This window comes from Guyanagaster necrorhizus (genome assembly GCF_019112545.1).
Source record: "Guyanagaster necrorhizus MCA 3950 unplaced genomic scaffold BT62scaffold_53, whole genome shotgun sequence".
NCBI classification, from domain to species: Eukaryota; Fungi; Basidiomycota; class Agaricomycetes; order Agaricales; family Physalacriaceae; genus Guyanagaster; species Guyanagaster necrorhizus.
Genome location: NW_025064932.1, coordinates 1 through 26,931, shown reverse-complemented (window position 1 = coordinate 26,931; position 26,931 = coordinate 1). Strand labels below are relative to the sequence as shown.

General features: G+C 45.5%; 17 protein-coding genes across 17 annotated transcripts; 5 read left to right on the top strand and 12 right to left on the bottom strand.

The window, feature by feature from the left end:
* Positions 1-7,005: 7,005 nt before the first annotated feature.
* On the bottom strand, positions 7,006-7,960 carry BT62DRAFT_911202 (mitochondrial carrier; the record flags this gene model as incomplete). Its single annotated transcript, XM_043183824.1, has 7 exons — positions 7,006-7,182; positions 7,309-7,365; positions 7,413-7,516; positions 7,561-7,639; positions 7,692-7,780; positions 7,834-7,869; positions 7,924-7,960. 7 exons carry the CDS (start codon positions 7,958-7,960, stop codon positions 7,006-7,008), a joined length of 579 nt encoding a protein of 192 aa, XP_043033691.1.
* Positions 7,961-9,585: 1,625 nt separating this feature from the next.
* On the bottom strand, positions 9,586-10,181 carry BT62DRAFT_635828 (uncharacterized protein). The gene has a single exon (XM_043181715.1). It carries the CDS (start codon positions 10,056-10,058, stop codon positions 9,744-9,746), a length of 315 nt encoding a protein of 104 aa, XP_043033690.1. The 5' UTR covers positions 10,059-10,181; the 3' UTR covers positions 9,586-9,743.
* BT62DRAFT_938253 (uncharacterized protein) lies at positions 9,950-10,650 on the bottom strand. Its single transcript, XM_043187496.1, has 4 exons — positions 10,549-10,650; positions 10,410-10,492; positions 10,056-10,354; positions 9,950-9,993 (listed from the first exon to the last, which is right to left on the bottom strand). Exons 2-3 carry the CDS (start codon positions 10,445-10,447, stop codon positions 10,123-10,125), a joined length of 270 nt encoding a protein of 89 aa, XP_043033689.1. The 5' UTR covers positions 10,448-10,492; positions 10,549-10,650; the 3' UTR covers positions 9,950-9,993; positions 10,056-10,122.
* Positions 10,651-12,909: 2,259 nt separating this feature from the next.
* BT62DRAFT_911163 (uncharacterized protein) lies at positions 12,910-13,311 on the bottom strand (the record flags this gene model as incomplete). The annotated part of the gene is made up of 2 exons (XM_043183823.1): positions 12,910-13,097; positions 13,167-13,311. The coding sequence occupies 2 exons, from the start codon at positions 13,309-13,311 to the stop codon at positions 12,910-12,912; spliced, it is 333 nt and encodes a 110-aa protein (XP_043033688.1).
* Positions 13,312-14,003: 692 nt separating this feature from the next.
* Positions 14,004-14,791, top strand: BT62DRAFT_1012956 (uncharacterized protein; the record flags this gene model as incomplete). Its single annotated transcript, XM_043178001.1, has 5 exons — positions 14,004-14,055; positions 14,238-14,336; positions 14,428-14,575; positions 14,625-14,673; positions 14,723-14,791. The coding sequence occupies 5 exons, from the start codon at positions 14,004-14,006 to the stop codon at positions 14,789-14,791; spliced, it is 417 nt and encodes a 138-aa protein (XP_043033687.1).
* Positions 14,792-14,942: 151 nt separating this feature from the next.
* Positions 14,943-16,228, top strand: BT62DRAFT_635739 (proline iminopeptidase). Its single transcript, XM_043181714.1, has 4 exons — positions 14,943-15,031; positions 15,082-15,212; positions 15,262-15,784; positions 15,838-16,228. The coding sequence occupies exons 2-4, from the start codon at positions 15,092-15,094 to the stop codon at positions 16,067-16,069; spliced, it is 876 nt and encodes a 291-aa protein (XP_043033686.1). The 5' UTR covers positions 14,943-15,031; positions 15,082-15,091; the 3' UTR covers positions 16,070-16,228.
* On the top strand, positions 16,146-16,599 carry BT62DRAFT_1012954 (uncharacterized protein; the record flags this gene model as incomplete). Its single annotated transcript, XM_043178000.1, has 3 exons — positions 16,146-16,329; positions 16,384-16,482; positions 16,529-16,599. 3 exons carry the CDS (start codon positions 16,146-16,148, stop codon positions 16,597-16,599), a joined length of 354 nt encoding a protein of 117 aa, XP_043033685.1.
* A 732-nt stretch (positions 16,600-17,331) lies between these two features.
* Positions 17,332-18,339, top strand: BT62DRAFT_924183 (uncharacterized protein; the record flags this gene model as incomplete). Its single annotated transcript, XM_043184584.1, has 1 exon — positions 17,332-18,339. The coding sequence occupies one exon, from the start codon at positions 17,332-17,334 to the stop codon at positions 18,337-18,339; it is 1,008 nt and encodes a 335-aa protein (XP_043033684.1).
* A 4-nt stretch (positions 18,340-18,343) lies between these two features.
* On the bottom strand, positions 18,344-18,863 carry BT62DRAFT_635371 (uncharacterized protein). Its single transcript, XM_043181713.1, has 2 exons — positions 18,394-18,863; positions 18,344-18,346 (listed from the first exon to the last, which is right to left on the bottom strand). The coding sequence occupies exon 1, from the start codon at positions 18,751-18,753 to the stop codon at positions 18,469-18,471; it is 285 nt and encodes a 94-aa protein (XP_043033683.1). The 5' UTR covers positions 18,754-18,863; the 3' UTR covers positions 18,344-18,346; positions 18,394-18,468.
* Positions 18,836-19,399, bottom strand: BT62DRAFT_924182 (uncharacterized protein; the record flags this gene model as incomplete). Its single annotated transcript, XM_043184583.1, has 3 exons — positions 18,836-18,930; positions 18,984-19,214; positions 19,270-19,399. The coding sequence occupies 3 exons, from the start codon at positions 19,397-19,399 to the stop codon at positions 18,836-18,838; spliced, it is 456 nt and encodes a 151-aa protein (XP_043033682.1).
* Positions 19,400-19,573: 174 nt separating this feature from the next.
* On the bottom strand, positions 19,574-20,206 carry BT62DRAFT_635351 (uncharacterized protein). Its single transcript, XM_043181712.1, has 2 exons — positions 20,080-20,206; positions 19,574-20,023 (listed from the first exon to the last, which is right to left on the bottom strand). Exons 1-2 carry the CDS (start codon positions 20,080-20,082, stop codon positions 19,664-19,666), a joined length of 363 nt encoding a protein of 120 aa, XP_043033681.1. The 5' UTR covers positions 20,083-20,206; the 3' UTR covers positions 19,574-19,663.
* On the bottom strand, positions 19,769-20,575 carry BT62DRAFT_938249 (uncharacterized protein). The gene is made up of 3 exons (XM_043187495.1): positions 20,525-20,575; positions 20,290-20,468; positions 19,769-20,232 (listed from the first exon to the last, which is right to left on the bottom strand). The coding sequence occupies exons 2-3, from the start codon at positions 20,448-20,450 to the stop codon at positions 20,121-20,123; spliced, it is 273 nt and encodes a 90-aa protein (XP_043033680.1). The 5' UTR covers positions 20,451-20,468; positions 20,525-20,575; the 3' UTR covers positions 19,769-20,120.
* Positions 20,576-20,655: 80 nt separating this feature from the next.
* Positions 20,656-21,686, top strand: BT62DRAFT_938248 (AhpC-TSA-domain-containing protein). The gene is made up of 5 exons (XM_043187494.1): positions 20,656-20,808; positions 20,865-21,048; positions 21,120-21,241; positions 21,294-21,445; positions 21,502-21,686. The coding sequence occupies exons 1-5, from the start codon at positions 20,683-20,685 to the stop codon at positions 21,605-21,607; spliced, it is 690 nt and encodes a 229-aa protein (XP_043033679.1). The 5' UTR covers positions 20,656-20,682; the 3' UTR covers positions 21,608-21,686.
* A 368-nt stretch (positions 21,687-22,054) lies between these two features.
* Positions 22,055-23,073, bottom strand: BT62DRAFT_1051081 (uncharacterized protein; the record flags this gene model as incomplete). The annotated part of the gene is made up of 1 exon (XM_043178526.1): positions 22,055-23,073. The coding sequence occupies one exon, from the start codon at positions 23,071-23,073 to the stop codon at positions 22,066-22,068; it is 1,008 nt and encodes a 335-aa protein (XP_043033678.1). The 3' UTR covers positions 22,055-22,065.
* A 661-nt stretch (positions 23,074-23,734) lies between these two features.
* Positions 23,735-24,390, bottom strand: BT62DRAFT_635284 (uncharacterized protein). Its single transcript, XM_043181711.1, has 3 exons — positions 24,080-24,390; positions 23,923-24,025; positions 23,735-23,876 (listed from the first exon to the last, which is right to left on the bottom strand). Exons 1-3 carry the CDS (start codon positions 24,257-24,259, stop codon positions 23,806-23,808), a joined length of 354 nt encoding a protein of 117 aa, XP_043033677.1. The 5' UTR covers positions 24,260-24,390; the 3' UTR covers positions 23,735-23,805.
* On the bottom strand, positions 24,177-25,512 carry BT62DRAFT_635216 (proline iminopeptidase). Its single transcript, XM_043181710.1, has 4 exons — positions 25,374-25,512; positions 25,193-25,323; positions 24,621-25,143; positions 24,177-24,567 (listed from the first exon to the last, which is right to left on the bottom strand). The coding sequence occupies exons 2-4, from the start codon at positions 25,311-25,313 to the stop codon at positions 24,336-24,338; spliced, it is 876 nt and encodes a 291-aa protein (XP_043033676.1). The 5' UTR covers positions 25,314-25,323; positions 25,374-25,512; the 3' UTR covers positions 24,177-24,335.
* Positions 25,513-25,613: 101 nt separating this feature from the next.
* Positions 25,614-26,818, bottom strand: BT62DRAFT_1012948 (uncharacterized protein; the record flags this gene model as incomplete). The annotated part of the gene is made up of 7 exons (XM_043177999.1): positions 25,614-25,682; positions 25,732-25,780; positions 25,830-25,977; positions 26,069-26,167; positions 26,276-26,532; positions 26,591-26,671; positions 26,781-26,818. The coding sequence occupies 7 exons, from the start codon at positions 26,816-26,818 to the stop codon at positions 25,614-25,616; spliced, it is 741 nt and encodes a 246-aa protein (XP_043033675.1).
* Positions 26,819-26,931: the final 113 nt, after the last annotated feature.

Sequence of the window (26,931 nt, the reverse complement as noted above, 5' to 3'; positions counted from 1 at the left end):
TCAATGATAAATTCATTGACCTTGTAGTACAAGAAGTGCATAAGAGCAAAATCAAAAAATACAAGATGAGCAACAAACTGGCCACCAAGTATTTTGACAAGCTAAAATGACTCATGAAGCTCATCAGAATATGTGATGATATCATCAATAATGGGTGAATGGTTAAAGCACTCAAATGAGGGGCACTGCTATTTTATATCAAGATGATTTTAGATATCAGAATGAATATCTTAAAGGAATATGATATGTGGAAAAAGCAAATCATTGAAATATACAAGGAGCAACAGCAACAGAAGGCAGAACAGTCAAACCTCCAGAGTGAATGCAAGCTCTATCAGCTATAGAATTCAAAGACCAACAATCAAATCAATACCACTAAGGCCACCACCTCATCCTCTAACACTTCTACTTATAGAATGCAGAAGATAGAGACAGGCACTATATACACTAGGGCCAGCAAACCAATGGACATCAATTGGCTGAAGAAGGAGGGTAAATGTTTTAACTGTGGATAGAAGGGGCACTTATTGTGAGACTGCCTGAAAAAGAAGAGAATCCATGAAGATATTCAGACACAGATTGCTGAGCTGCAAAAAGAAGAGAAGGAGCTTGACAAGGAGACAAAGATTGAAAAAGTAAAAGATAGGGCCAACCAATGAGTGATTCCACTGGATCAGTTAAATGACTTAACAGTATGTTGACAGTAGCTATAGGATAAACTAATAGTACTTTTGTAGATACTGATATGGCTAATGTATATATGCATTTGAATATACCTTGTTCTTCAACTACTATGCACACATCTAAGGAATCACCAAAGAAAGAAACTCAACCACCCACAGACTGAACAGAGAGAGAAACCTCTACTAGATGATTCAAGCTATTTTACATCAAATAGACTTGGCAGGCTATTAAAGATGCAACAACAAAAGAAGCAGTGAAGGCAATACTCAAGAATTGAGTATATAAAATCTGCACTGAGAAGGTGATAGATAAGATGATCAAAGGAATGAAGAAGGCAGAATAATGCTAAGCCCTGAAATAGCTTAATGGGCTCTGAGAACTCTAAAGATACATTTGATGAACAAAAACCCCAGAGCAAGAGCTGACTACTAAAGCCTAAATTGAAACTCTTATAAACCAGTCAATGCATGCAGTAACTGTTTTAATTGACAGCAGCTGCACTGAGAGCTCTATAAACTATGCTTTCATCAACAAGCACAGTTTACCAACAAGAGCCACAGCAGCATCCATTCTTGTATATAATACTGATGGGACAAAGAACTAAGTCAGTTCAATCACAGAATTTGTCAAACTATGATTAACTATTAGAGATCATTCAGAATGCATCAATGTGGCCATCATAGACCTCAGGACCAAGGAAGTGTTCTTAGACCATGACTGGCTTATCCAGCACAATTCTCTCATCAATTGGAAGACTGGACAAATCATGTTCACATGATGCCATTGCTAAAAAGTCCTTTTTGAGTTACCTGATGAAGATCTGGAGAATAGGTGGGATAAAAAAATGAAGGATAGTGAGACCATTCTCACTATTGACATGGAACAGGCAATGCACATCTGAGCAGTACATCACACCAATGACCTAGCTGCTAAAGCCAATGCAGAGAAGGAGAAAAGGATATTTGAGGAAATAGTTCCTGAATGAGTCTGAGACTATCAAGACCTATTCAATAAGAAGAGCTTTGACAAGTTGCTGGAACCAAAACTCTGGGATCACATGATCAAGTTAATCCCAAATGCAAATGCAAACCTCAATTGCAAAGTATATCCTCTCAGCCATTGACAAGTTTCTGAAAGAAAACCTCTCCAGCAGATATATCTGACTCTTGAAATCCTCTATGGCTTCTTCACTTCTTTTTGTCAAAAAAAAGGATGAAAAACTCTGACCAGTATAAGATTATCAAAAACTAAATAAGATGACAATCAAAAACCAATATCTCCTTCCATTTATCTCTAAGTTGATGAACAAACTATGTAGCACCCAATATTATATCAAGTTGGATGTCAGGTGAGAATACAATAATGTGTGAATCAAGAAAGATAATGAGTGAAAGGCTGCTTTTCAGACTAATAGAAAACTATTCAAGCTGACAGTCATATTCTTTGGACTCACCAACTCTCCAGCAACCTTCTAATAGATGATAAATAACATCTTTAAAGATCTCATTGCCACCAGAAAGATTATTATATATCTTGACAATATTCTCATCATGTCACAAGACTGAGAAGAGCACTATCAGTTGGTCTGTCAGGTGCTCACACTAATGAGAAAGCATAAACTCTTCCTCAAAGCAGAGAAATATGTGTTTAAAGTTCTGAAAATAAAATATCTCAAGATAATCATCAGCAAAGAAAGTATACAGATGGATTCTATCAAGATAGCTGGAGTTACCAAATGGCCAGTACCAACAAAGAAGAAGGAGTTACAATCCCTCTTAGGATTCATGAACTTCTACTGACAATTCATTCAGGACTATAGCAAGATTATCTGACTTATGATGCAGCTTACTGACAATGCCCTCTGAAACTGGAGACAGTCACAATAAGCTATATTTGATGACCTCAAATGATGACTCACTAAGGATATCATTCTTGATATACCAATTCAGAAAGAAAAATTCAGAGTGGAAGCCAACTCCAGCAAGAGAGCAGTTGGTGCTATACTCTCACAGAAACAAGACAGAAAGTGGCATCCAGTGGTCTTTCTTTCTAAAGCATTTACAGTCACTGAGTGCAATTATAAATCTACAACAAAGAACTCCTGGCCATCATGCTTGCTCTAGTAGAGTGGTGATATTATCTAATTGGGGCAGTTCAGGTCTTTAAAATATAGATAGATCATCAAAATCTTCACTATTTCTGACTGCCTCAGAAGCTTAATCAATGACAAGCACAATGGGTGACAGAACTTTCTAAGTATAACTACATATTATATCATAAAATTAGAATAACAAACAAGAAGGCAGATTTACTCAGCTGATGAGCAGACTACAACCAAGAAGAGAATGACAATAATAGTATCATATTATTAAAGCCTGAGCATTTTTAGGCAATGATAATGCCAATAGAGGAAGAGATTCATGAGCAGATCAAAAGTGCAATATGTGACAACAGTAAATGGAACTAACAGGTGGCCCCATCATTGAACCACAAGCACAGAATAATAAAGGAAGGTAGAATGATTCAATATAATAGATGAATTTATATTCTGAGAGACCAACAACTTCATAGTGAAATCATTATCACATGCCATGATCACACAATAGTGGGACATCTGGAGATTGCCAAAACCAAAGAATTGGTACTCTGAAAATACTGGTGGCTAAAGATGTGGCAAGATATTGAACAATATGTGAAGAAGTGTAAAATATGCCAAAGGGGAAAATCAACAACTCAACTGCATGCTGCCCCTCTTCACTCTAACAAGATACCACAATCACCATGAACCCACATTTTGGTTAACATAATCACTGGATTACCTGATTGCAATAGTTATGATGCAATCATCATCATTATCAACTAGTTTTCTAAGGCAATTATTCCAGTCATATGCTCAACAGAATTGATATTGGAGAGATGAGCTAAGATTCTTTATGATGAAGTCTACACAAAATACAGAATACTACAGATCATGATCTCAGATCAGAGACCACAATTTGTCTCTAAATTTCTTGACAATCTCTACCAACTCCTAAACATCTGCCACAATACTTCCACTGCATACCACCCACAGATAGATAGCCAGACAGAACAAGTAAATCAGGAGATTGAGAAATATCTCTGACTGTTTATTAACTACTAGCAGGATGACTGAGTAGAATGGCTTGCTCTCACTGCCTTTCAATATAACAACCATGTCCACTCAGCCACTGGTAAAACCTCATTCTTCATCAACCATAGATGACATCTCAATGTCTTCCATACTGAATGCATCTATACAATGACTTTTGCATTCTCTGATTTCTCACACACTATGTTCAAAATTCATGAAGAAACCTGTATCACTCTTGAAAAAGCAGTATTCTTAATGAAAAAACAATATGACAAACACTATGCCCCTCTCACATCTATAATATTGCTGACAAGATTTGGTTAGACACCACTAACCTTTATCTTTCTCATCTCAAACAGAAACTCACTGATAAATGCACAGGCCCCTTCTTTATTATCACTAAAGTTGGCACTTCTATGTATAAGCTCTGCCTTTCTGTTGCTTGAAAAATTCATAATGTTTTTAATAAAGTCCTAATGGTCTATATAGCACTGGCATTTTTCAATCAGGAACAGCCCTTACCACCTGTGCTGAATCTAATCAATGATGAAGAATACTATGAAATCAACCAAATATTACACTGTCATCTTCATAAAGTCTGTGCACAGAGTGGAGGCTCAATAATAACAGTCAACTATCTTATCAGTTGGAAGGACTATAGCCCTGAATCTAACCAATAGATCAATGAGAAATGCATGAATGCTGCTGACACAATACACAACTATAAATTATCTCTGAATTAAACTATTAGGACAATAGTCTTAAGAAGGAGATAATATTACAATTTCTCCACTTTTTCTTTACTTTAACTCCTATTTATACTTAGTCAGGGCACCTAGATCAGCACTTAAGATCATGGGACCAGCTTAGTCATCACAACAAGCCAAGTCCATCATTGTCTTCTGATGCAATGATGCCTCTTGACAATGCTCAACAACTCTTTTGTAGATGGTAGCAATGCTCAAGGACAAAGAGCACAAAGACTCAGACAGACACAATTAGTAGTAGTATATTTATCTCAATGAATGGACAGTATATAAGTAGAATAGCTTTCACTGTATATCCTCAGCTTCAAGCTAAAGTTTATTTATCCACCATTCTATCTTAAGCCTTCTTGTAATGGTCTTGAGACACAAAGCCATATAAATGCATATAAGTGAACTTGGGCATGACTGTACAAATATGATACAGTGCTCATTTATCATATGTTCAGGTCATATGTTGCTTGAGCTTAACAAGGCAGCTGTGCAAAGAGAGAGTTCTGGTGAGGCTGCTGAAGCTGGTGGTGTTGAGGCCAGGCTTGTATCCAGTGCTTTGAGAGATTCTAGAGGAATCTCATGATGAGATATGAACTTGCCATTCTTCTGGTAAGTGGCAAAGCCTTTGGAGTTAATAACACAAGTGTACATTGATGAAGCAATAGTGTCTAAAAGTGACAGCTGATGCTCAAAGGCTATCAAACTAATCAAGAACTGGTGTGAAAAGCAAAGCTGATACTCAAAGACAATCAAGCTGCAATGAGATGATGATGATGATGATGATGATGATGATGATGATGAAAGAACATGAGGGGAGTTATAGGGATGTGCTTGTTTATATGAGTGAGCTGAGTGGCACAAATCAGTAATATAATGGCAGACTTGTCACAAAGGATAATGGCTGGCTCATGGCATAGACTTCAATCAAAGGTCTTTGACTGATTCAATTGCTTGAATTCTCTCACAGATTCCTACAGTCCTGTATACTGATTCAATGTCCAAAATGCAATAGCAGTGTTTAGATAGTAGCAAACATACACACTTAACTCCAGTATCCTCTGGAGACTGTCAACCACCTGTGCCTTTTAACTTGTTCAAAGTACACAGTATTTTTGATCATCAATTCCTCTTTCCAAAATGGCCACTCAGATTTCTCTCCTTCTTCTCTCTGCCACTGCTTCAGAGATATATTGAACATGATGTCAATCTTGCTCAGTTCCATCTTTAATAGAATTCTATCAAGCTCTGCCCACTTGTCTGGACTCCCAGATGTGCCAATCAGATAGTACTCTAATTTGAGCTCCTTTAAGCATCCACCTTGGGCTTTATGTAGCAGGTGTACAAGCCAATCTGTTAGCTCATCACATGCTTTGCATGCAGCCACTACATCCCTGCACCAGTGGGAGGTCACAAGCAAATGAAGCCTAGTAACATTTTGGATATCTAAAACAGGTATTCTTTGCTGGAAGGCTCCTATAAGAAATAACTCATCAAGGTGTATATAAGGAATCATATTATATTGTCAGATGTTCTGCTCTACCTTGTAAAGTGGATAGGTAAGCCATCAAATATGAGGTGGCATGAGGAGAAGCAGAAGGAGGCACCTGATGGTATACATATCCAAGAGCCTTCTGGGCTGAGGTAATCACTAATTCTTCAAGGTCAAGAGAAACTTCAGATGATGAAGATGTCTGTTCAGCAATTTCTATGTTGCATAGCACTAGCTTCTTTAGTTTGTGGAATCTGCTAAGGAAGATGAAGATTCATCACAGAACATTACATCATTTCCAATTCCTCAACTTCAGGCCAGATGATATTAATGCTGACTAGTTCTATCTTGACAAGATACAAGGACATCAAGTTCTTTATCATTCTAAAGACAATAGGCAGCTGTGGTTCATAGATGACCCATCTACAAGAGAGGTCTATGAACTGAAGAGCACTTTCACTCAAGGTAAGACTCCTTACAAGTGGTGCCACATTTTGGCACTTTTCTGAGAAAGTTGCACAGCAATTGAATGACAAAGGTGGGAGTAAATCAAAGTGTATGGTGCAGAATAGTTGATAGTGGTTGCAGTGAAAGAGTTGGCAAGAGGACAATGTGCAAGCCCTAAGAGAGTGGACATCATCAGAAAGAGTGTCAACTATTTGATCCATGAGTTCTGGCAGTAATCTAAGTGTCAAAACTGTAGGTTGTAGGGTAGATTGTGAGGTACTCATGGTGGTCATGGACAAAGTTCAAGGCAGGGACTTTGAGGTCTCTCTCTTTATAAATACCATGACCGAGACTTTTAATTCCTAATTTACTTATGAGACAAAAGTTTCATGTGATAAAGTGCACTCTAGACATCCGAGAGTTTGACATTTGATTGATAAGAATCCACAAGATTCATGTCCACTCTGGTATACGTCGCTAACATTAGTAGCACGCTCCACATCTTCTATCGAACCTCACAAGAAAGTGTACCCCTTGCCTCTCGAGAAATCAACCCCGTCCTTCAACTGTTCCAATGTTAAGAAGATGAGGACCGTTGTCGGTTGCAGACGAGTCCAAGCTGGCAACCAGCCCTTGAACATGAACATTGGACCCTCATTCTTCAAGGAAGCCTTGATGACACCAAGAGCAAACTAAACACAAAAAATCAGATTAGCCAGAACAAGAAGATCGAAAGGCTTATATTCGATCCTGATCCTGATGCGTTCATGATGCGACTCTAACAATGTGTCCTGTCAGGGCCGGTTGCGCGAATCGACAAGAGTATAAGCCTTTAATATGTCAGCGGGAGAGCAGACGATCGTCGCGACGGTACCCTATATAGTTTTAGCACACGGAACGCACAAAGTAAAGGTCTACGAACAGCAGCAAAGCTCGCCGTGAAATGGCAAAGAATGTTGTCGTGGAAATACGATGTCTTCAAGAGCTCAGCCTTGAAGAAATCATATCCGATGACATGTTTAAAGACTGTGTGGCGTGAGCAAAAATTTACCCGTACGAAACAAGCTGACTGGCGTTCATCAGAACGGAATGAAACATGTTGGGTCCCACTCCACGAGCAAGAAAGGAAACACCCTCTTCACGGACCATCTAACAGAATCCGATAAGTTGATCGTGGACGAGAGATTACGAGCAGTTTTACCCTAAACAGTGCATGGATACCGTGCTTGTAGTTGAATCTCTTCGCCGATGGTTTCGCGAAATCTCCCCGGAGACGCACCATGACGATCTCTAAAAACAGGATAAAGACGCGTGCACCTCGGGACATGACGTGTAACACGTACCTCCAGGATTTCCAACGAAACCAGCAAGACCACCAGCTAGAACGACGTAAGGTGTCTGCGACTGTCAACGAATAATTTTAAGGTCCACACCCATTGAGCCGGCGAGCGCCAACTTGTACGCTGTCATACATTCGGGACAAATGCTCCTGTCCGACCTTTATTCTCGCTGGCGGTGACCCTTATCTTTCTGTCCTTGTTGTTGTCTGGATCGGTCGATTCATCGTCCAGCGACTCACCGACCTCATGTGGGTTGGCGAAGCCACGACCTGAGAAGATGCTCCACTTGTATCGCCTCCCACGGATCTCCATGTCCCTCCGCCACTCTTCATCGAACGCTCGACTCTTTCTACGACGATATCGTAACCCGAACGGACCTCGAGCTGATTCCCGACCAACCCCACCCCCCGGTACTTCCCCTACCCCGATAACACGACTCCCAGACCAGAACCGAGTTCGAGTATCTTCGGGAGTGGTTCTACCCAATGTTATCTTCTTTGCGCAGACCATGTCCGAGTCGGGACTCCAACCCGCGGAAGCTTATTGTCAAGTTCGTTGACCGCTATGATGTTGATGCCCATACGTGTCTCGTTGCACACCCCAAGCTGCTCTTTTGCGGCCTCTTCAATGGCGTCGAAAGTGCTGCGGGGGGTGGCGCCAGTAGTAAATGCGGTGGATGGTATGTGGGCCCCTTGCGCATGCTCGTCATGGGAATACATCCTCGACGGGGGAAGCAACGCCCATTCGACTCCTCTGGATGCCTGGCCGGCTGATGCGTATAGTCAGATCAGGGCAACAGTCGCACGACTTCATTGCCAAGGGTTGGAGACTTGCGTCGGCCTAATGTTATCTTTTACTACTCGCGACTCGAAGGTGATGCTCATAGATTTCGACTGGGCGGGTAAGGAGGGTGAGGTGCGGTATCCCAGGGGCTCAACCTTGAACGTCGGCAGTTCTCAACAGTCAAGTGCCTTGTCTGTCACGGTCGCGACGTTGTGTACCATAACTTAGAGCATGTCTTCTCAGTAAGGCGTAATCATTTTCTCGCGAGACCTAGCGACCATCGAAACGAAAGGATACTCTTGGCCAGGGACACGAAGAAGGCAGGTTGGACAATATACTTGCGTCAGACATAATTTATATGGTTTTTTTATGGGCCATGACCAATTTGCTGAAGTCAGCACAAGTGGTCGACATTCCGGCGTACGAACATGACTGAGGTCGCTACAGAAGCTCGAGATGAATCTCAAGTACCTGTGATTGGTGAGATCAGCTTGAAACACAGTTACGAGCAAGACGCACCGAATTCTGCATGAAAGATATATCGCCCTATATATTCTGCGGATGCAACGGCGTCCCTGATTCGTCTGGTTTACCAAGAAAACAGGGCTAGCATTGTTGCCGACGCCAGACTGGAGGACATGGAAGTGCCAGTCACCTTACCTCAGCATGAACCTCGACAGACAAAGGACAGGATATATTTTATATCCACAAGGTAGACTTGAATAATAACCCAATTGAAACGTGCGAGTCGTCGGACTGACGAAGCGGTGAAAGCTAGTCTGACAGACCTTTATTTCGCCAGTGAAGGAGAGATGACGAATACAATAAGGTGTCGTCCTAAGAGAAGCATACGCGAAAAGGGTTGAGGTCGTCGTGGTCGATGAAGAAGAGTTGTTTGGCCCACGGCGGCAACAAACAAATCCCGCGTTCTCTTTTGCCATCACTGTCAAAGTTCAACATCCATTGAAAAGGTGGTAGGCGTACCTGTTCATCTATCTTTGCGAATGCCAATAGCGTGCTGTTGATGACAAATAGGTCTCCATTTCTGTCTTGGTCCAGCGCTACGTTCTGCTTTTCTTACGCAGATCCTCCATCAGCCCACCTTTCTGTCTCAGGCAGAGCACATCCAACTAGACATACTCTGCTCCCAGATTGAGCATCTCGATCCGAACATGATCTAGGGTGGTGTCTTTGGGGATGGGTACAGGCCATTGATATCCATTGATAGGGGTTGACACATCCTTACGATGATCTTCTTCATTCATCCACGAATCTGATATTTCCCATGGCCATTGTCGGACAACCCACCACGACACCACCCAATTACTATACAGATCCCAAATGCACCAAGGGGGCACATGCATGTCAATGATTCTGTCTCTGAAAAGTACATCTTGTAGCATCTTTTCATACCACACTTCACGATTAGGTAAATCATTTACCATAGCAGTCAAGCCCTTGTACCAAAATGGGCGGAGACGGGCGTATGCAGTGCCAAGTCATAGCCTTTCAGTCTTCGAGAACGGAGTGTACCCCTTTCGTGCGCAGATCGTGCAATGTGCTAAGGGTGGTGTTGAGCTTCTTCAAGAGTCCCTGAATGCCGAGGTCGGCGCAGAGTGTCGGCGAGAGCGGATGATATGATAGGCTTCTTGCCGGTGAAGGACCATTGCCTTGGCACTGGAGTGGATGCATGTTGGCCTGTCCCAGTAGGAGAGTGTGTGACCTCGGCGAAACGGTAATACTTGAGGTGGGTGTACATTATTTAGTGCCCTTCTCTTCATGTTTCACACACTTACTCATTCTTCGTTGTTGCGTGCATGTGGAAAAATGTCATTTTCATAATGATCCCACCATTTGGCCTGATCCATTTTGAGTATTCCTAGTCATAGCCAGAATAAGAGCATGGAATATTAGAAATAACACAACTATACATACTATTGGGAGTTCAGGACGTCGATGGGGTGTGGTACTAAGGTGTGGTTGTATCGAGGCTGTACCCAAAGGATTAGGCGCCTTGTGCTGGTGGTGAGCAGCAAATCTCGGATGAAGGATAGGGCCGGTGCTATCAACACATATCAAGTCAGCCGCTCTCGTCACAAGATAGACACTCAGGAATCCCGTTAAGGGCAACTGTGTAAACCCTTCCATGACGGGCTTGCTTATTCCATCAACGACGGCAAGCCTTATGTTCGGGACCTTCCTCTGATCCAGGGAGGGCTCCGTCTTGAACGCGATGTAGCTCGCCAATGGAGTTGCCTCAAATCGTTCAGATGTTCCCGCAAACGACTGTACCCAGAGGCGATTCCCAAGATATCCGGAGGCGGCAGAATCATGAGTACTGTAGTTTAGAATAGAACTGATCGCCTAGATTATCGGCAATGATCAGAGTGGTGAGATAATTGGGCGTGTCCGAATCGATGAGTCTTGCTCCTGGTTGCCATCAAAGATAGTCTTGATGACGACGAAGAGTGAACTTTCTCGACGACGGTTGGGATAATTAAGTATATTGACACTGCTAGGGCAGGAAAAGTAAGAATTAAACAGCCATAAAATCAAAGAAGAAAAAGTCGGTTCGAGGAAATTTCCGTGCCTCCCCCCAAAAAATACGTTAGTCCACCAACAATCAGAGCTCGTGGGTCGTGATCTCCTCGACCTGTCTCTGCTGCTCGAACGGGAGGGTCCTTTTCCTGTTCATGCTACAGACAAACGTAGTCTCCCATTGAAAGAGATCCAATGGGAAACCAAGGCTTGCCGTTGTAAGTCCGCCATGCCCAAAAAATGGCGTGAGCCTCGAAGGCTCGTGAAAACTATGTAAGTAAACCTAACCCTATGGACTTACCTTCAAACGACGACGCGCTGGAATAGAAGGACATCAGCGCCAGAAGAACCAGAAGGAAATGGCGCACCATATGCAAAGACCATCGAAATCCCTCTCGGGACACGACTCGACGTCAAACACCACACCGAGGACATTATCCAAGGTGGCTATTTTAGCTGCAACGCGTCAAAGGGAACGGTGCCGGGTCGACGGCGTCGAGTCCGGCCTTCCGCATCTTGAAGCTCGATTATTCCTCAGGAGTGATTGATCCTAAACCAGTTTCAATGAAAAAAGTGATTTGAAAGACAAAAATGTACCAAGGACATTGCTAGGGTGCATGACGCAAATCAAAGTTCATAGACTGGAAGAACGGTTAGCCCAACACGTTAACACAAGGATTTGGCGACATACTTTGTAGCACCACCCTTCCGCACAGGGGAACGACCGCAAAAGGATATAAACAGCATTAACTGGATAATCAAGCTTCAGTACACGAGACTAAAAAGGATGGAAATTTTAACATCCATACATCTTGTGGGCGCAATTCATTCTCTAGACAATCCTGCGCGCAATGTGGTCAGCAAAAGACGTCGATGCACAGACTTGACAACATACCTCGGACCCGATCAACATCTCTCGGGCACCTAGCCACACATCATGCAAGCACCTCCTCCCCCGGTTGTGATCCCAGCCGAAATACTCGCTAGTTATACCACCGAGCTTCTCCGGAAGGATGTGGTGCTCTTATGGGTAGAGGAGTCGCAAAGAGCTCAGGGTGTTGGTGGATGTATAGATGAAGTGGAACGTGATCGAGGATACGATGATCAACCTCCCCGCATCGTGCGTCAATGCCAGCTCCTTCTCCACGACAGCTGGCGACATACCAGCTCCATCGTTCCATGCATCTTAACACGGTACATCGTGTCGGCGCAAAGTTTGACCTGCCCTGCTGGGAGTCAATGAAGCCCGCGGTGGGATACGGAAGATGGCATTTGAACCCGAAATCCGAATATGATTTAGGGCCCTTCATGGGTGGATTTATCCTCTCCTTCAAATCCTTCCACCACCCAACACCGTCCATGTGCCTTACTGTCTCGTACCCATGGGCACCGAAAGGATCCAAAAATCGCCTCAAAATATTGGCGTGGACTCGCCGTATTCGTGAAGCAGACACATGTCGCAAGGAGAAAGAAAGATAGGGCCTGGAAGAAGAAAGGCTCTTAGCGCGCGGATTGATTGAACGATGAACACCTTACCAAAAACCTACTCCTTATTCTTGCGTGTAACGAAACAATCCTTCGACGCGACTACAGCCCATATCTCCTGCAATCTCGCTCGCCGGAACGTGATACGTTGTCTTGGAGCAATTTTGGTCCCACATACCGAGGCTGAAGCTGATGTCGACAAGGAAAACCGGTTCCGGCCTGGAAGAAGATACAAAATACTCAGGTCAGGACCCAGACAAGAAATCAGAATGCCTACTTTGCATTGTTGACCCAAAGCTGCCGCAAAAATCGGAAGCCCTGACCTATGTTGGATTGATATGTGACTGTCGTAACATCAATTAGTCGACGCTTGTACGGACGAAAACATTTCGAGCAACGAAAGGCAAGACCACGTTCCAAGGAAGCGCTTGTCGTGTTTGATACCGCTTCATCATCGGTCACTGGATATATTTATAAGCCATCTGATTTTGACTTGAAAAAGGTCTGACCTTCGGGTCCGTACGGGATACCAGCGCGAATGATGTGATGCGCTGTGTCCTCCGGCGTGAAATCCCCTCGGGGTTGTGTCTTCCTGGTATGGGCGGCAAAGGGACACCTAGTCTGGTCAGTGCTACTTTCATCGTCTTCGTGGGAGGTGAAGTTGTTGTTCCTCATAGGATCTGTCACCAGCGTAGGGTCACCGAACAACGGCGCAAGATCAACGGGTACTCCCTGTAAGCATAAATGAGTCTTCACACGAGAATACCATGAAATACATACACTCTTCCATCATCCGAGCATACGAGCTCCCAACAAGGCGGATCCCCCCTCGGGAGTGGCGCACCGAGAGGGAGTTGAATTTTGGTTCGCCGAGGTCTTGTACCAAGTACTCTCTTATCAACACGGCGTCTGATACGCAACAGCGTAACGAATATGAAGGTTAGGCGTCGATGCCGTTGACGACAGCCCAAAAAGAAGAGCCATTAACGTGAGTGAATAGGGTGAACGCTGTAATACTGTCCATTAGAATAACAGCAATGGTGTACAGACAGGCTCACTCATTGATTCCTTCATCTCCGTCGTCCCCCCTGTAAAAGGGTAGAACATAGATGTACCGTCAACTTGAACATGAAATCCCGGCCGCCGGAAGGAAATGAGAACAGTAGTGCATTGGGCGGGTAAGCGATTGGTGTGGTGAACGCTAGCGGTGAGATAAACAGTTGACGGACGTGAAAGGAAGGCGCTTGAGCGAGCCGTCGTCCAAGATACGCGAAAAGAGGCGGTCGTGGTCGTGGTCAATGACGAACAGTTGTTTGGACCGACGACGTCAACAAACAAGACCATGTTCCTTCCTTCCTTCCACCGTCATGTCTCCACAATGCTCTGCCGTGGACCTTCTTCACATCGTGGTTGTTGCCAGTGCTCGTTGAGATACCGGTCCAGCTTGTCATCGGCGACAACAGAGGATTCTAGCATGGAGTTTCTTCAACTTGGTGAGCTATATTTCATGGCTTTTTCTCGACGCTGACTTTCTTTTCCAGTGATTCATCATTAAAAATGTCGGCAGTCTATCTTCAGCGACATCTGAGCATTCATTCGAGATTATGGCGTCCTTTTTTCTGCGACGGGACCTTTGGAGATCGACAAGGGTACCTCCGTGGCTGCGATGAGAGCGTCGCAATATAACACGTTACGCGATGGTATAGCAACGAGGCTCTGCTTTTAGCCAACTTGGTTCCGAGAACATGTCGATGAAGAGCCACAACTAGGGGGCTAGTCGTGCTTCCACAGCTCTTCCTCATTCCTGGCTCGGCCTAGCTTCAGTACCTTGGCGCCCAGCGGCCCCAAACCTGTTTTTGGTTGTGAATTCTCTGGTCTACGCCAGTCATACGCGGATTCACCTCATCCCAGATGGCGGCGGTGAACATCTGGAGATAGCGTATGCGTTGGTCCAGTCGTTTTGTGGACGTTCATGTCGTCGGTTCTAGATCTGGACAATGGATAGGTGTTGGCTATATTTTCGCATGGAAATTTCCCGTGCGTATCTGTTCTTCTACACGTCTCCTTCAACAGCTGATTGTCGTAGCACGGTCTTTTGCCCCTCCATGGAACCCCGGATGACTCTGTTTCTACTCAATCATTCTCGGCTTCTTAAATTTTCGTGACCGATAAACGACGTGCATGGCGACGTTGGTGGGTTGCTACGAATCTTTGAAGAAATATGTCACCGTATCTGCTTTACCAGGACCGGATACCTGCTCACCGAGTTATATGGAAGACAGAGCGAGCGGCGCCCCCAGGTCAATGTTTTGATGTGCATCGCCTCGCGATTCCGGTTCGCTCGGTCGAGAATGTATAGAGCATGAGACCGTGATTGGGACCTTCCGTTATTCCAGTGCGTCCCCTGTCTCTCATCTTTTTTTCTCATTCTAATATTCGCAGAAGATTGACATCGATGGCTGAAGGATTCATAACTTTCAACTATCAAGGCGAAGAGTACCAGACATGGTACAAAGTTATGGGCAACTTCGACAGCTGTACGCGCACACCCTTGGTTGTGGCGCACGGCGGGCCAGGTCAGTCATATTTAGTACTTGCCGAAATGCCTGTCTCACCGATAACTAGGTCTATCCCACGACTATCTCCTCCCTCTCTCTGACCTGGCCACCAAATTTTCCGTCCCAGTTATCTTCTACGACCAAATCGGAAACTCCCGTTCGACACATCTCCAATCAAAGCTACCGTCGTTTTGGACCATTGATCTGTTCATCAACGAATTGATCAACCTTCTCGAGCACTTCCACATCCAGGACCGGTTTGACTTGCTCGGCCATTCATGGGGCGGGATACTCGGTCTAGAGTTCGAAGTGCGCAAGCAGCCAGAGGGATTGCGCCACTTGGTGTTGACCAGCTCGTCGGCTGATATGGGGATGTGGAACGCGTCGACTGGAGAGCTCAGTAAGGCCTTTCCGGACGATGTACAAAACGGACTGGCTGTCGGCGTGGCGGATATGGAAGTGTACGGCCAGGCGCTCAAGGCATTCCACAAGAAGCATGGATGTCTCATGGACCCGTGGCCGGAAGAGCTGGTATACTCGATGGACCAATCAACGAGTCCATCGGCAGATATCTCCGCTGCAGTGGGGATGTACGTGGCGCATATTTCTCACTGCTTTCTATATGCTGACGGTCTGCCTATAGGTTCACCGGAGAGCTTCGTACGTGGAGTATCGTCGATCGTCTTGACCGCGTTCGTGTTCCGACGTTTGTGATCAACGGACGAGCAGATATAGCTCAGGACTTTGTCGTCGAGCCTCTGTTCAGAGGTATTCGGCAAGTCAAGTGGGTAACGATGGAGAAATCGAGTCATACCCCGATGTGGGAGGAGCGGGAGAGATATATGGATCTCGTTAACGGATTCTTGTCTACATAATCCATCTATATATCCGCTTTCGTTTCCGCTTTCGTTTCATGCTGGGCCGCAAAAATGACTCCTCCCCAAGTGACCAATGTGGACACTGAAGTCGGACCATGCAGTCCCGTCTCTGAGCAAAGTCCTGGGCCCGCCGGTGCAAGATATCAACCTCGAAAGGAAGGCAGAGAGCGGCGTTGAGTGGTATGCTCCGACTATGAGAGACTTGCTAACTGCCCAACTTTTCGTTGACGATTCATCAGTCAATCAAAAAATTGCTTGTAGTCTCTGCTTTCTTTCAATTGTACCAGGCTGACGATGACATTTCCAGCTAGGTTGGGATAGACGAAAGACCGTCCGCCATACCGTAGTACGGAATATAAACTTTTATGATAGTTATTACTTCGGCGACAAAAGAGGTCGTACCGATGGAAGTACGTTGGTTCATTATGAGACGGAGACCACTGACGACCGGCGTAGGAGTCGATCGTACTAGCAAAGGGGTAATCTACCTTGCTCTACGAGACATTTGCAGTGTCTGCACTCAATAGACCATCATCTCCAGCTCAGAACTGAATTTTGACAGTTGTTCGAATATGCAAAGGCATAAAAGAAAAGACCATCAGATACATAGACTATTCTACTGGACCGTATGAAGCAAGGGAATTGGTCGGTGGTATCTGAGTCAACAGTCAAATGAGACTGAGACGAGACCTTGACTCAGTCCGATCCGTTGCATTGCTTAAAAGCATGCGCATTATACAGCTGTCGTTAAAACTTCCCCTTCACTGTTACACTCACTATGGCTGATTCCGTTCAGTTACTAGATGTCAAATCTGAATGGGAACTGACAGTAACATCGATTCTTCATAGGAGGAGGCCATTACTGGATGTTGATCTACCTCGGATTGAAAAGGATATTGCTGCATATGAACAGGAGATCCCTACTCTACAGATGCAAATCACCTCTTTGATGCACCAAAAAGAACAATTGGAGCATTCACTTTCCAGATGCAAAACACTGCTGTCACCTGTCTTTCATCTTCCATGGGATGTTCTGTTGGAGATATTCTCCTGAGCCATGCACCCTGTCAAGAACAGCCTCAATGTCACTAGTGGCTTGTGGCCTCATTGTGAAACCCCTATTCTCCTGATGCCCAATGGAGATCTTGGCCCACCACTTTCATCATTCTGCACAACACCCATTGTGGGTAGCAATAAGGGGTCATCATAACAGTTTCTACTCTGCTCAATGCTCTGACTATGCTGATCATATCTTTGATATGGTCCTCAAAAAGTCTATGCACTGGAAAATGATGGACATGCATGTGCAACCAGAATACCTGAAGCAACTCTCTTTACTTTCAGGGAACACCCTTTTGCCAGTTCTGGAGGAGTTTCACCTCTCTTCCACAACAAGAGAAGTGGGCATCAGCATTGAGGTGTTGTCCTCACTGCCACTTCTTCAATGTGCCTATCTCTCCTGCCTATTTGAGATCTCTGACAAGCCTTTCAATGCAAGCTCCCTGACACATTTCTCAGCAAAGCTGCACCATTTGGCAGACATCTGGTACATCACTCAGATGTCCACACTCATCGAATGTCATATCCACCTTCCAAAACACTCCACTAATCTGGATAGACCTATGGTTCCCAGAAATATCTTACCAGTTCAAATAGAACAACTCAAGTTCTTAATGGTCAATGATGCAAACATACTTGATGTTATTACTACACCATCGTTGAGAGTATTCAAATATCTCTCAGACATCACATTGGACACATTGGACGAAAATGAAATCGATCGTGAGAGTCATTCTCTTCAGGCTTTTCTAGCACGATCAGCTTGCTCTCTCAAATATTTGGGTGTCGGGCCAGCGCTTTTTGAAAAGATTAGCCATCTCAAAGCATATAACAATGTCGACTCACTCTCCATATCATTTGAAGGGAACGATCATACCGCATCGCTGTTAGACCAGTTGGCCATACCCGGAACCCTTTGTGCTTTGAAACGATTGAGCCTCAGTGTCAATGCTGGTATTTATTGGGGACAAAAATATGGTAAAAGGGTTCTCGATGTCGTGCGCCTACGGTTTAACAAGGAGCAGGCTGTAGCTTTGGGTGTCACAAAGCTATCCCTCCTGGATATAATGTGTGCTGATTGCGAGATCATCAATCAGCTGAATGACCAAGGGCTTGGCATGCTTCGGGAGGAAGGTTTTGGGTGGCACGACAGATACACTTTACCTAAGGGAAGACAATTTCTGGACTGGGTGGTGGTTGAGCAGTGACCATGCACTACGAGTAAGTGAAAATCTTGAAATATGGAGATATGTATGACTTACGATGATTGAAGGGTCTGGAATTACATTTGAAGTAAACCTAGTATCGTTTGCATAGAACGAGCGCTAGCAGATATTTTATTGTTCCTGATTTCGACTGGGGTATGTGATCTGAGAGCACACAAGTTTCGAGTTTCCGTGTACTGATGTGGGCACAAAGACGGCGGGCGGGGGATCTATGGAAAGACTGTCGACAGTCAGACCTGGAACCGTGACGAACGGCGTGAGGCTCTGAATGGCAAAAGCCAACAAGGTGAACTGTGGCGACGACAATGCAAGACGAAAAGAGACGGCACATCGACGCGCTTTCGGAAACCAAGACCTTTCCCGGCAAAGTTCTTTCGCTGATTCAACGACATGCATCTTCCCAAGTTTGTAGCTGTCAGTCTACTGTGGGCGGGACATCAATTCAACTGGATTCCTTCCTCGGTTGGAAAGAGCTGCATTAGCAATGCTTAAGGTCGGCATTTCGAATACGACAAATCCTCTGACTGAGATCTCTCCTTCCCCATTGCATTCGCTCGATCAGCTCGTCGATGTCTGCGACAAAATTATTCAGCTACATTAAACCAAAAACCGTAAGGATGAGGTACCTTTGAGAAACAACGATCGCCAATCCCCGGTAGAGTTTCCGGGTTCATCGACGACAATCTGAAAGCGAATTTGGCAAGGCTTCCGGAGTCTGTAACCCGGTGGCATCTCCTCGTTTACGCTGTTGATAGCATCGTCGACCGATAGGTACTCCTGCGTCGATGGGGAGATAATGATGTCTTTGAAACGTGGGGTATTGAGGCTGGCGGGGTTGGTGTGCTTCCAGAGCTGAACTAGAAGTCGGGATAAGCAATAGCGAGGAGAGGAAGTCAAGAATATGTCATTCACGGATGTTCTCGGCGTGGAATAGTTGCGCGAGGTGGGTTTTCAAGTCCTGAGTGAGGTCGAGCCTGGGTGGCAGAGAGCTGCGGTTGAAGGCGCCCTTGTTTTGGTTCTGGAGGACGTACGATAAGCTCATCGCGAAATAAAGAGAGGATAAGGAGAGTACTGGGATTTGTGTCTTGGTTTATGAAGGGAACTCTTGGTTTGTATGCAGAAACCATTGTGAGAAACTATTGTTCAGCGGGAGAGAACAAAGGCCTTAACATTGGTGTTCCACAATGCAATTGGAAGATTTTGTCACCCCTAGGTATCCCGTCCGTATCGTGAGATGTAGCCTCGGTGGAGACGATTATTGGGAAGTGGGAATGAGGGAGCCCATAGCAAATAATAGGAACAAAAACTATCCAACGGCACGCGGATTAACTTGATTGCTTTTCTTCTTCTCTTCAAGTTCGAACCGTTCAAGAACAAAGGATGCAACGGTGTTTGACGTAACTGTTCTTGGATACCGTAAACTAATACATACCGCGGGAGTTCGATTATGGGGACTACTGTGAATAGTAGTAGATCTACGAACGTTAAAGGACTTGTAAGCATGCTCAGCCCCATAAATCTTGCTATGAATCAGTAAAAACACGAACATATTGAACTCGATAACCATCATCATGAAGGGGAAAGCACTTACTTCCGAGTTCATAATCGGGTTCAGTTGCGCACCTGTCTCACCCGAATCCGAATATCTCTCTCCAAAACGTTTCATCTAAAGACTGGTCAGCCCAGAAACAACAAAGAGTCGCTTAGGTACGTTAAAATTACCATTATACCACCAAGTAACACCCAAAAGCCTGCCCAGGATCCTAAGAGCTACGAGTGCCGGTGTACTGGTATCCGTCAAATTCACTGCAAATTAATAGTCTTGTCGGGCCCAAAACGCCATGATATCCGTCCCTTCTGAGTCGCCCTAGTTTTCTGATCCCGACGTGAGACGGCAACACGTGGAAGAAAGAAATATGAATTGCAACTTACCTGACATGTGCAGCTAAGTTGACATAAAGTTGTCGTGTTCCTGAATTCCCAAACATTTTAACTTGTGGTCTTCGAGGTCCAGAGAGTGCTAGTGAATAGTCAAGCACTGAAATAGCCGCGCGCGCGAAAAAGAACTTCGAATGTGCATTTCGGCTGAACATTACTTAGACATGTGCTGACTACGAGAAATTGTCAGAAATATCTAGTGCAGAAGAAGAGAACATAGTCTGCTCACAAAATGAACGTTCGATCGAAGGAAAGGAACTGTACAAAATGTCAAGTGATGGTCCGTGCGAGAACCAACACGCCGTTGTGCCGGCCCGGGACGCGTACACGCGACGCGGTATTTGAATATATTTGGCAACCCTTCCAACACCCATACCACCACCATCGATGGCCCGCAAGGCTGCTGCGGAGGCAATAACCACTGAGCCGCGACGCTCAACCCGGATATTATCCCAGCCTGCACCCAAAGCCAAGAGAAAAGCTGATGGTGAAGGCGGTAGAGCTAAAAAGAAGGTATATCAGTTTACCCCTTATCGTCAGGGCATCACTGACCTTGAGCTCCTGCTTAGACGAAAAAGGTGGCAGAAGATATGGAAGAATCAGCACAAGAAAAGGCCGAGCAGCTCCAAATAGGCTCTTCGCTCGCTGGACTGTCGATAACCCTTCCGAACCAAAAAGGCGAGGATGTAGAGATTGGAATGATTGCCAGCGAACGGGGCGTGGTGCTCTTCCTGGTGCCCAGGGCTGATACTCGTGCGTTACTTGTGGTTGCACCTGTACTCATCGCTGATTGATACCGGTCCCCTTTATTGCCGACCTCTTAGCCGGCTGCACGCAGCAAGCTTGCGCTTATCGAGATGCATACGACAAGTTCACCGAGGCGGGATACGACGTGTATTGTCTGAGTGCCGATGAAGAAGGGAAGCAGGGTAAATGGAAGGATAAGGTTTGTCCGTCTTAGCCTTCTCGTTCTCCGCCGATCTCACATAGATTTTCAGAAAACTCTACCTTATGACCTTCTCTCCGACCCCAAGCGAGTGTTCATCTCTGCACTCGGCGCCGGCACCACGAAGACAGCACGAAGCCACTTTGTATTCGCAAAGGGCGGAGTTATGATTGACAAGCGTATGCCAGTCAAGCCTGCGGAAAGGTTCGACATCGTTGATTTTATCCGAAAGAACCTTCTGATTAACTTGAGGTATCTAGTTTCAAACTGGCCTTGGACGCTATCCAGAAAGAATCTGAGAAGGGTGACGGGGGCACCAAGGAGGAGAAGGATGATAAAAAGGACGAAGGAGATGATGAAGCATAGCTTGGGAAGAAGGTATTATTTTAGTGTATCTATTCGTTGATTTTCTTTGTTGTGCTTTCGAATCAGATTTTTATCGGTCTTATACTGGGTGATCGGAGAGCATCAAGGTTACTACTCAGGAGCCAGAGATACTGACATTTGCGGTGATAACTGCACGTTCCCACACTCTGGTCCATTGAAGTGCAGACGAACGACGACTGCGAGCCCCTAGAACTTGATTGGGCAAAAAGCCAGGTTGCAAAGATCGAGTCCTGTGTAAAGCAGGACTCGGAAACTCGAAACTTGTGTGCTCTCAGATCACATACCCCAGTCGAAATCAGGAACAATAAAATATCTGCTAGCGCTCGTTCTATGCAAACGATACTAGGTTTACTTCAAATGTAATTCCAGACCCTTCAATCATCGTAAGTCATACATATCTCCATATTTCAAGATTTTCACTTACTCGTAGTGCATGGTCACTGCTCAACCACCACCCAGTCCAGAAATTGTCTTCCCTTAGGTAAAGTGTATCTGTCGTGCCACCCAAAACCTTCCTCCCGAAGCATGCCAAGCCCTTGGTCATTCAGCTGATTGATGATCTCGCAATCAGCACACATTATATCCAGGAGGGATAGCTTTGTGACACCCAAAGCTACAGCCTGCTCCTTGTTAAACCGTAGGCGCACGACATCGAGAACCCTTTTACCATATTTTTGTCCCCAATAAATACCAGCATTGACACTGAGGCTCAATCGTTTCAAAGCACAAAGGGTTCCGGGTATGGCCAACTGGTCTAACAGCGATGCGGTATGATCGTTCCCTTCAAATGATATGGAGAGTGAGTCGACATTGTTATATGCTTTGAGATGGCTAATCTTTTCAAAAAGCGCTGGCCCGACACCCAAATATTTGAGAGAGCAAGCTGATCGTGCTAGAAAAGCCTGAAGAGAATGACTCTCACGATCGATTTCATTTTCGTCCAATGTGTCCAATGTGATGTCTGAGAGATATTTGAATACTCTCAACGATGGTGTAGTAATAACATCAAGTATGTTTGCATCATTGACCATTAAGAACTTGAGTTGTTCTATTTGAACTGGTAAGATATTTCTGGGAACCATAGGTCTATCCAGATTAGTGGAGTGTTTTGGAAGGTGGATATGACATTCGATGAGTGTGGACATCTGAGTGATGTACCAGATGTCTGCCAAATGGTGCAGCTTTGCTGAGAAATGTGTCAGGGAGCTTGCATTGAAAGGCTTGTCAGAGATCTCAAATAGGCAGGAGAGATAGGCACATTGAAGAAGTGGCAGTGAGGACAACACCTCAATGCTGATGCCCACTTCTCTTGTTGTGGAAGAGAGGTGAAACTCCTCCAGAACTGGCAAAAGGGTGTTCCCTGAAAGTAAAGAGAGTTGCTTCAGGTATTCTGGTTGCACATGCATGTCCATCATTTTCCAGTGCATAGACTTTTTGAGGACCATATCAAAGATATGATCAGCATAGTCAGAGCATTGAGCAGAGTAGAAACTGTTATGATGACCCCTTATTGCTACCCACAATGGGTGTTGTGCAGAATGATGAAAGTGGTGGGCCAAGATCTCCATTGGGCATCAGGAGAATAGGGGTTTCACAATGAGGCCACAAGCCACTAGTGACATTGAGGCTGTTCTTGACAGGGTGCATGGCTCAGGAGAATATCTCCAACAGAACATCCCATGGAAGATGAAAGACAGGTGACAGCAGTGTTTTGCATCTGGAAAGTGAATGCTCCAATTGTTCTTTTTGGTGCATCAAAGAGGTGATTTGCATCTGTAGAGTAGGGATCTCCTGTTCATATGCAGCAATATCCTTTTCAATCCGAGGTAGATCAACATCCAGTAATGGCCTCCTCCTATGAAGAATCGATGTTACTGTCAGTTCCCATTCAGATTTGACATCTAGTAACTGAACGGAATCAGCCATAGTGAGTGTAACAGTGAAGGGGAAGTTTTAACGACAGCTGTATAATGCGCATGCTTTTAAGCAATGCAACGGATCGGACTGAGTCAAGGTCTCGTCTCAGTCTCATTTGACTGTTGACTCAGATACCACCGACCAATTCCCTTGCTTCATACGGTCCAGTAGAATAGTCTATGTATCTGATGGTCTTTTCTTTTATGCCTTTGCATATTCGAACAACTGTCAAAATTCAGTTCTGAGCTGGAGATGATGGTCTATTGAGTGCAGACACTGCAAATGTCTCGTAGAGCAAGGTAGATTACCCCTTTGCTAGTACGATCGACTCCTACGCCGGTCGTCAGTGGTCTCCGTCTCATAATGAACCAACGTACTTCCATCGGTACGACCTCTTTTGTCGCCGAAGTAATAACTATCATAAAAGTTTATATTCCGTACTACGGTATGGCGGACGGTCTTTCGTCTATCCCAACCTAGCTGGAAATGTCATCGTCAGCCTGGTACAATTGAAAGAAAGCAGAGACTACAAGCAATTTTTTGATTGACTGATGAATCGTCAACGAAAAGTTGGGCAGTTAGCAAGTCTCTCATAGTCGGAGCATACCACTCAACGCCGCTCTCTGCCTTCCTTTCGAGGTTGATATCTTGCACCGGCGGGCCCAGGACTTTGCTCAGAGACGGGACTGCATGGTCCGACTTCAGTGTCCACATTGGTCACTTGGGGAGGAGTCATTTTTGCGGCCCAGCATGAAACGAAAGCGGAAACGAAAGCGGATATATAGATGGATTATGTAGACAAGAATCCGTTAACGAGATCCATATATCTCTCCCGCTCCTCCCACATCGGGGTATGACTCGATTTCTCCATCGTTACCCACTTGACTTGCCGAATACCTCTGAACAGAGGCTCGACGACAAAGTCCTGAGCTATATCTGCTCGTCCGTTGATCACAAACGTCGGAACACGAACGCGGTCAAGACGATCGACGATACTCCACGTACGAAGCTCTCCGGTGAACCTATAGGCAGACCGTCAGCATATAGAAAGCAGTGAGAAATATGCGCCACGTACATCCCCACTGCAGCGGAGATATCTGCCGATGGACTCGTTGATTGGTCCATCGAGTATACCAGCTCTTCCGGCCACGGGTCCATGAGACATCCATGCTTCTTGTGGAATGCCTTGAGCGCCTGGCCGTACACTTCCATATCCGCCACGCCGACAGCCAGTCCGTTTTGTACATCGTCCGGAAAGGCCTTACTGAGCTCTCCAGTCGACGCGTTCCACATCCCCATATCAGCCGACGAGCTGGTCAACACCAAGTGGCGCAATCCCTCTGGCTGCTTGCGCACTTCGAACTCTAGACCGAGTATCCCGCCCCATGAATGGCCGAGCAAGTCAAACCGGTCCTGGATGTGGAAGTGCTCGAGAAGGTTGATCAATTCGTTGATGAACAGATCAATGGTCCAAAACGACGGTAGCTTTGATTGGAGATGTGTCGAACGGGAGTTTCCGATTTGGTCGTAGAAGATAACTGGGACGGAAAATTTGGTGGCCAGGTCAGAGAGAGGGAGGAGATAGTCGTGGGATAGACCTAGTTATCGGTGAGACAGGCATTTCGGCAAGTACTAAATATGACTGACCTGGCCCGCCGTGCGCCACAACCAAGGGTGTGCGCGTACAGCTGTCGAAGTTGCCCATAACTTTGTACCATGTCTGGTACTCTTCGCCTTGATAGTTGAAAGTTATGAATCCTTCAGCCATCGATGTCAATCTTCTGCGAATATTAGAATGAGAAAAAAAGATGAGAGACAGGGGACGCACTGGAATAACGGAAGGTCCCAATCACGGTCTCATGCTCTATACATTCTCGACCGAGCGAACCGGAATCGCGAGGCGATGCACATCAAAACATTGACCTGGGGGCGCCGCTCGCTCTGTCTTCCATATAACTCGGTGAGCAGGTATCCGGTCCTGGTAAAGCAGATACGGTGACATATTTCTTCAAAGATTCGTAGCAACCCACCAACGTCGCCATGCACGTCGTTTATCGGTCACGAAAATTTAAGAAGCCGAGAATGATTGAGTAGAAACAGAGTCATCCGGGGTTCCATGGAGGGGCAAAAGACCGTGCTACGACAATCAGCTGTTGAAGGAGACGTGTAGAAGAACAGATACGCACGGGAAATTTCCATGCGAAAATATAGCCAACACCTATCCATTGTCCAGATCTAGAACCGACGACATGAACGTCCACAAAACGACTGGACCAACGCATACGCTATCTCCAGATGTTCACCGCCGCCATCTGGGATGAGGTGAATCCGCGTATGACTGGCGTAGACCAGAGAATTCACAACCAAAAACAGGTTTGGGGCCGCTGGGCGCCAAGGTACTGAAGCTAGGCCGAGCCAGGAATGAGGAAGAGCTGTGGAAGCACGACTAGCCCCCTAGTTGTGGCTCTTCATCGACATGTTCTCGGAACCAAGTTGGCTAAAAGCAGAGCCTCGTTGCTATACCATCGCGTAACGTGTTATATTGCGACGCTCTCATCGCAGCCACGGAGGTACCCTTGTCGATCTCCAAAGGTCCCGTCGCAGAAAAAAGGACGCCATAATCTCGAATGAATGCTCAGATGTCGCTGAAGATAGACTGCCGACATTTTTAATGATGAATCACTGGAAAAGAAAGTCAGCGTCGAGAAAAAGCCATGAAATATAGCTCACCAAGTTGAAGAAACTCCATGCTAGAATCCTCTGTTGTCGCCGATGACAAGCTGGACCGGTATCTCAACGAGCACTGGCAACAACCACGATGTGAAGAAGGTCCACGGCAGAGCATTGTGGAGACATGACGGTGGAAGGAAGGAAGGAACATGGTCTTGTTTGTTGACGTCGTCGGTCCAAACAACTGTTCGTCATTGACCACGACCACGACCGCCTCTTTTCGCGTATCTTGGACGACGGCTCGCTCAAGCGCCTTCCTTTCACGTCCGTCAACTGTTTATCTCACCGCTAGCGTTCACCACACCAATCGCTTACCCGCCCAATGCACTACTGTTCTCATTTCCTTCCGGCGGCCGGGATTTCATGTTCAAGTTGACGGTACATCTATGTTCTACCCTTTTACAGGGGGGACGACGGAGATGAAGGAATCAATGAGTGAGCCTGTCTGTACACCATTGCTGTTATTCTAATGGACAGTATTACAGCGTTCACCCTATTCACTCACGTTAATGGCTCTTCTTTTTGGGCTGTCGTCAACGGCATCGACGCCTAACCTTCATATTCGTTACGCTGTTGCGTATCAGACGCCGTGTTGATAAGAGAGTACTTGGTACAAGACCTCGGCGAACCAAAATTCAACTCCCTCTCGGTGCGCC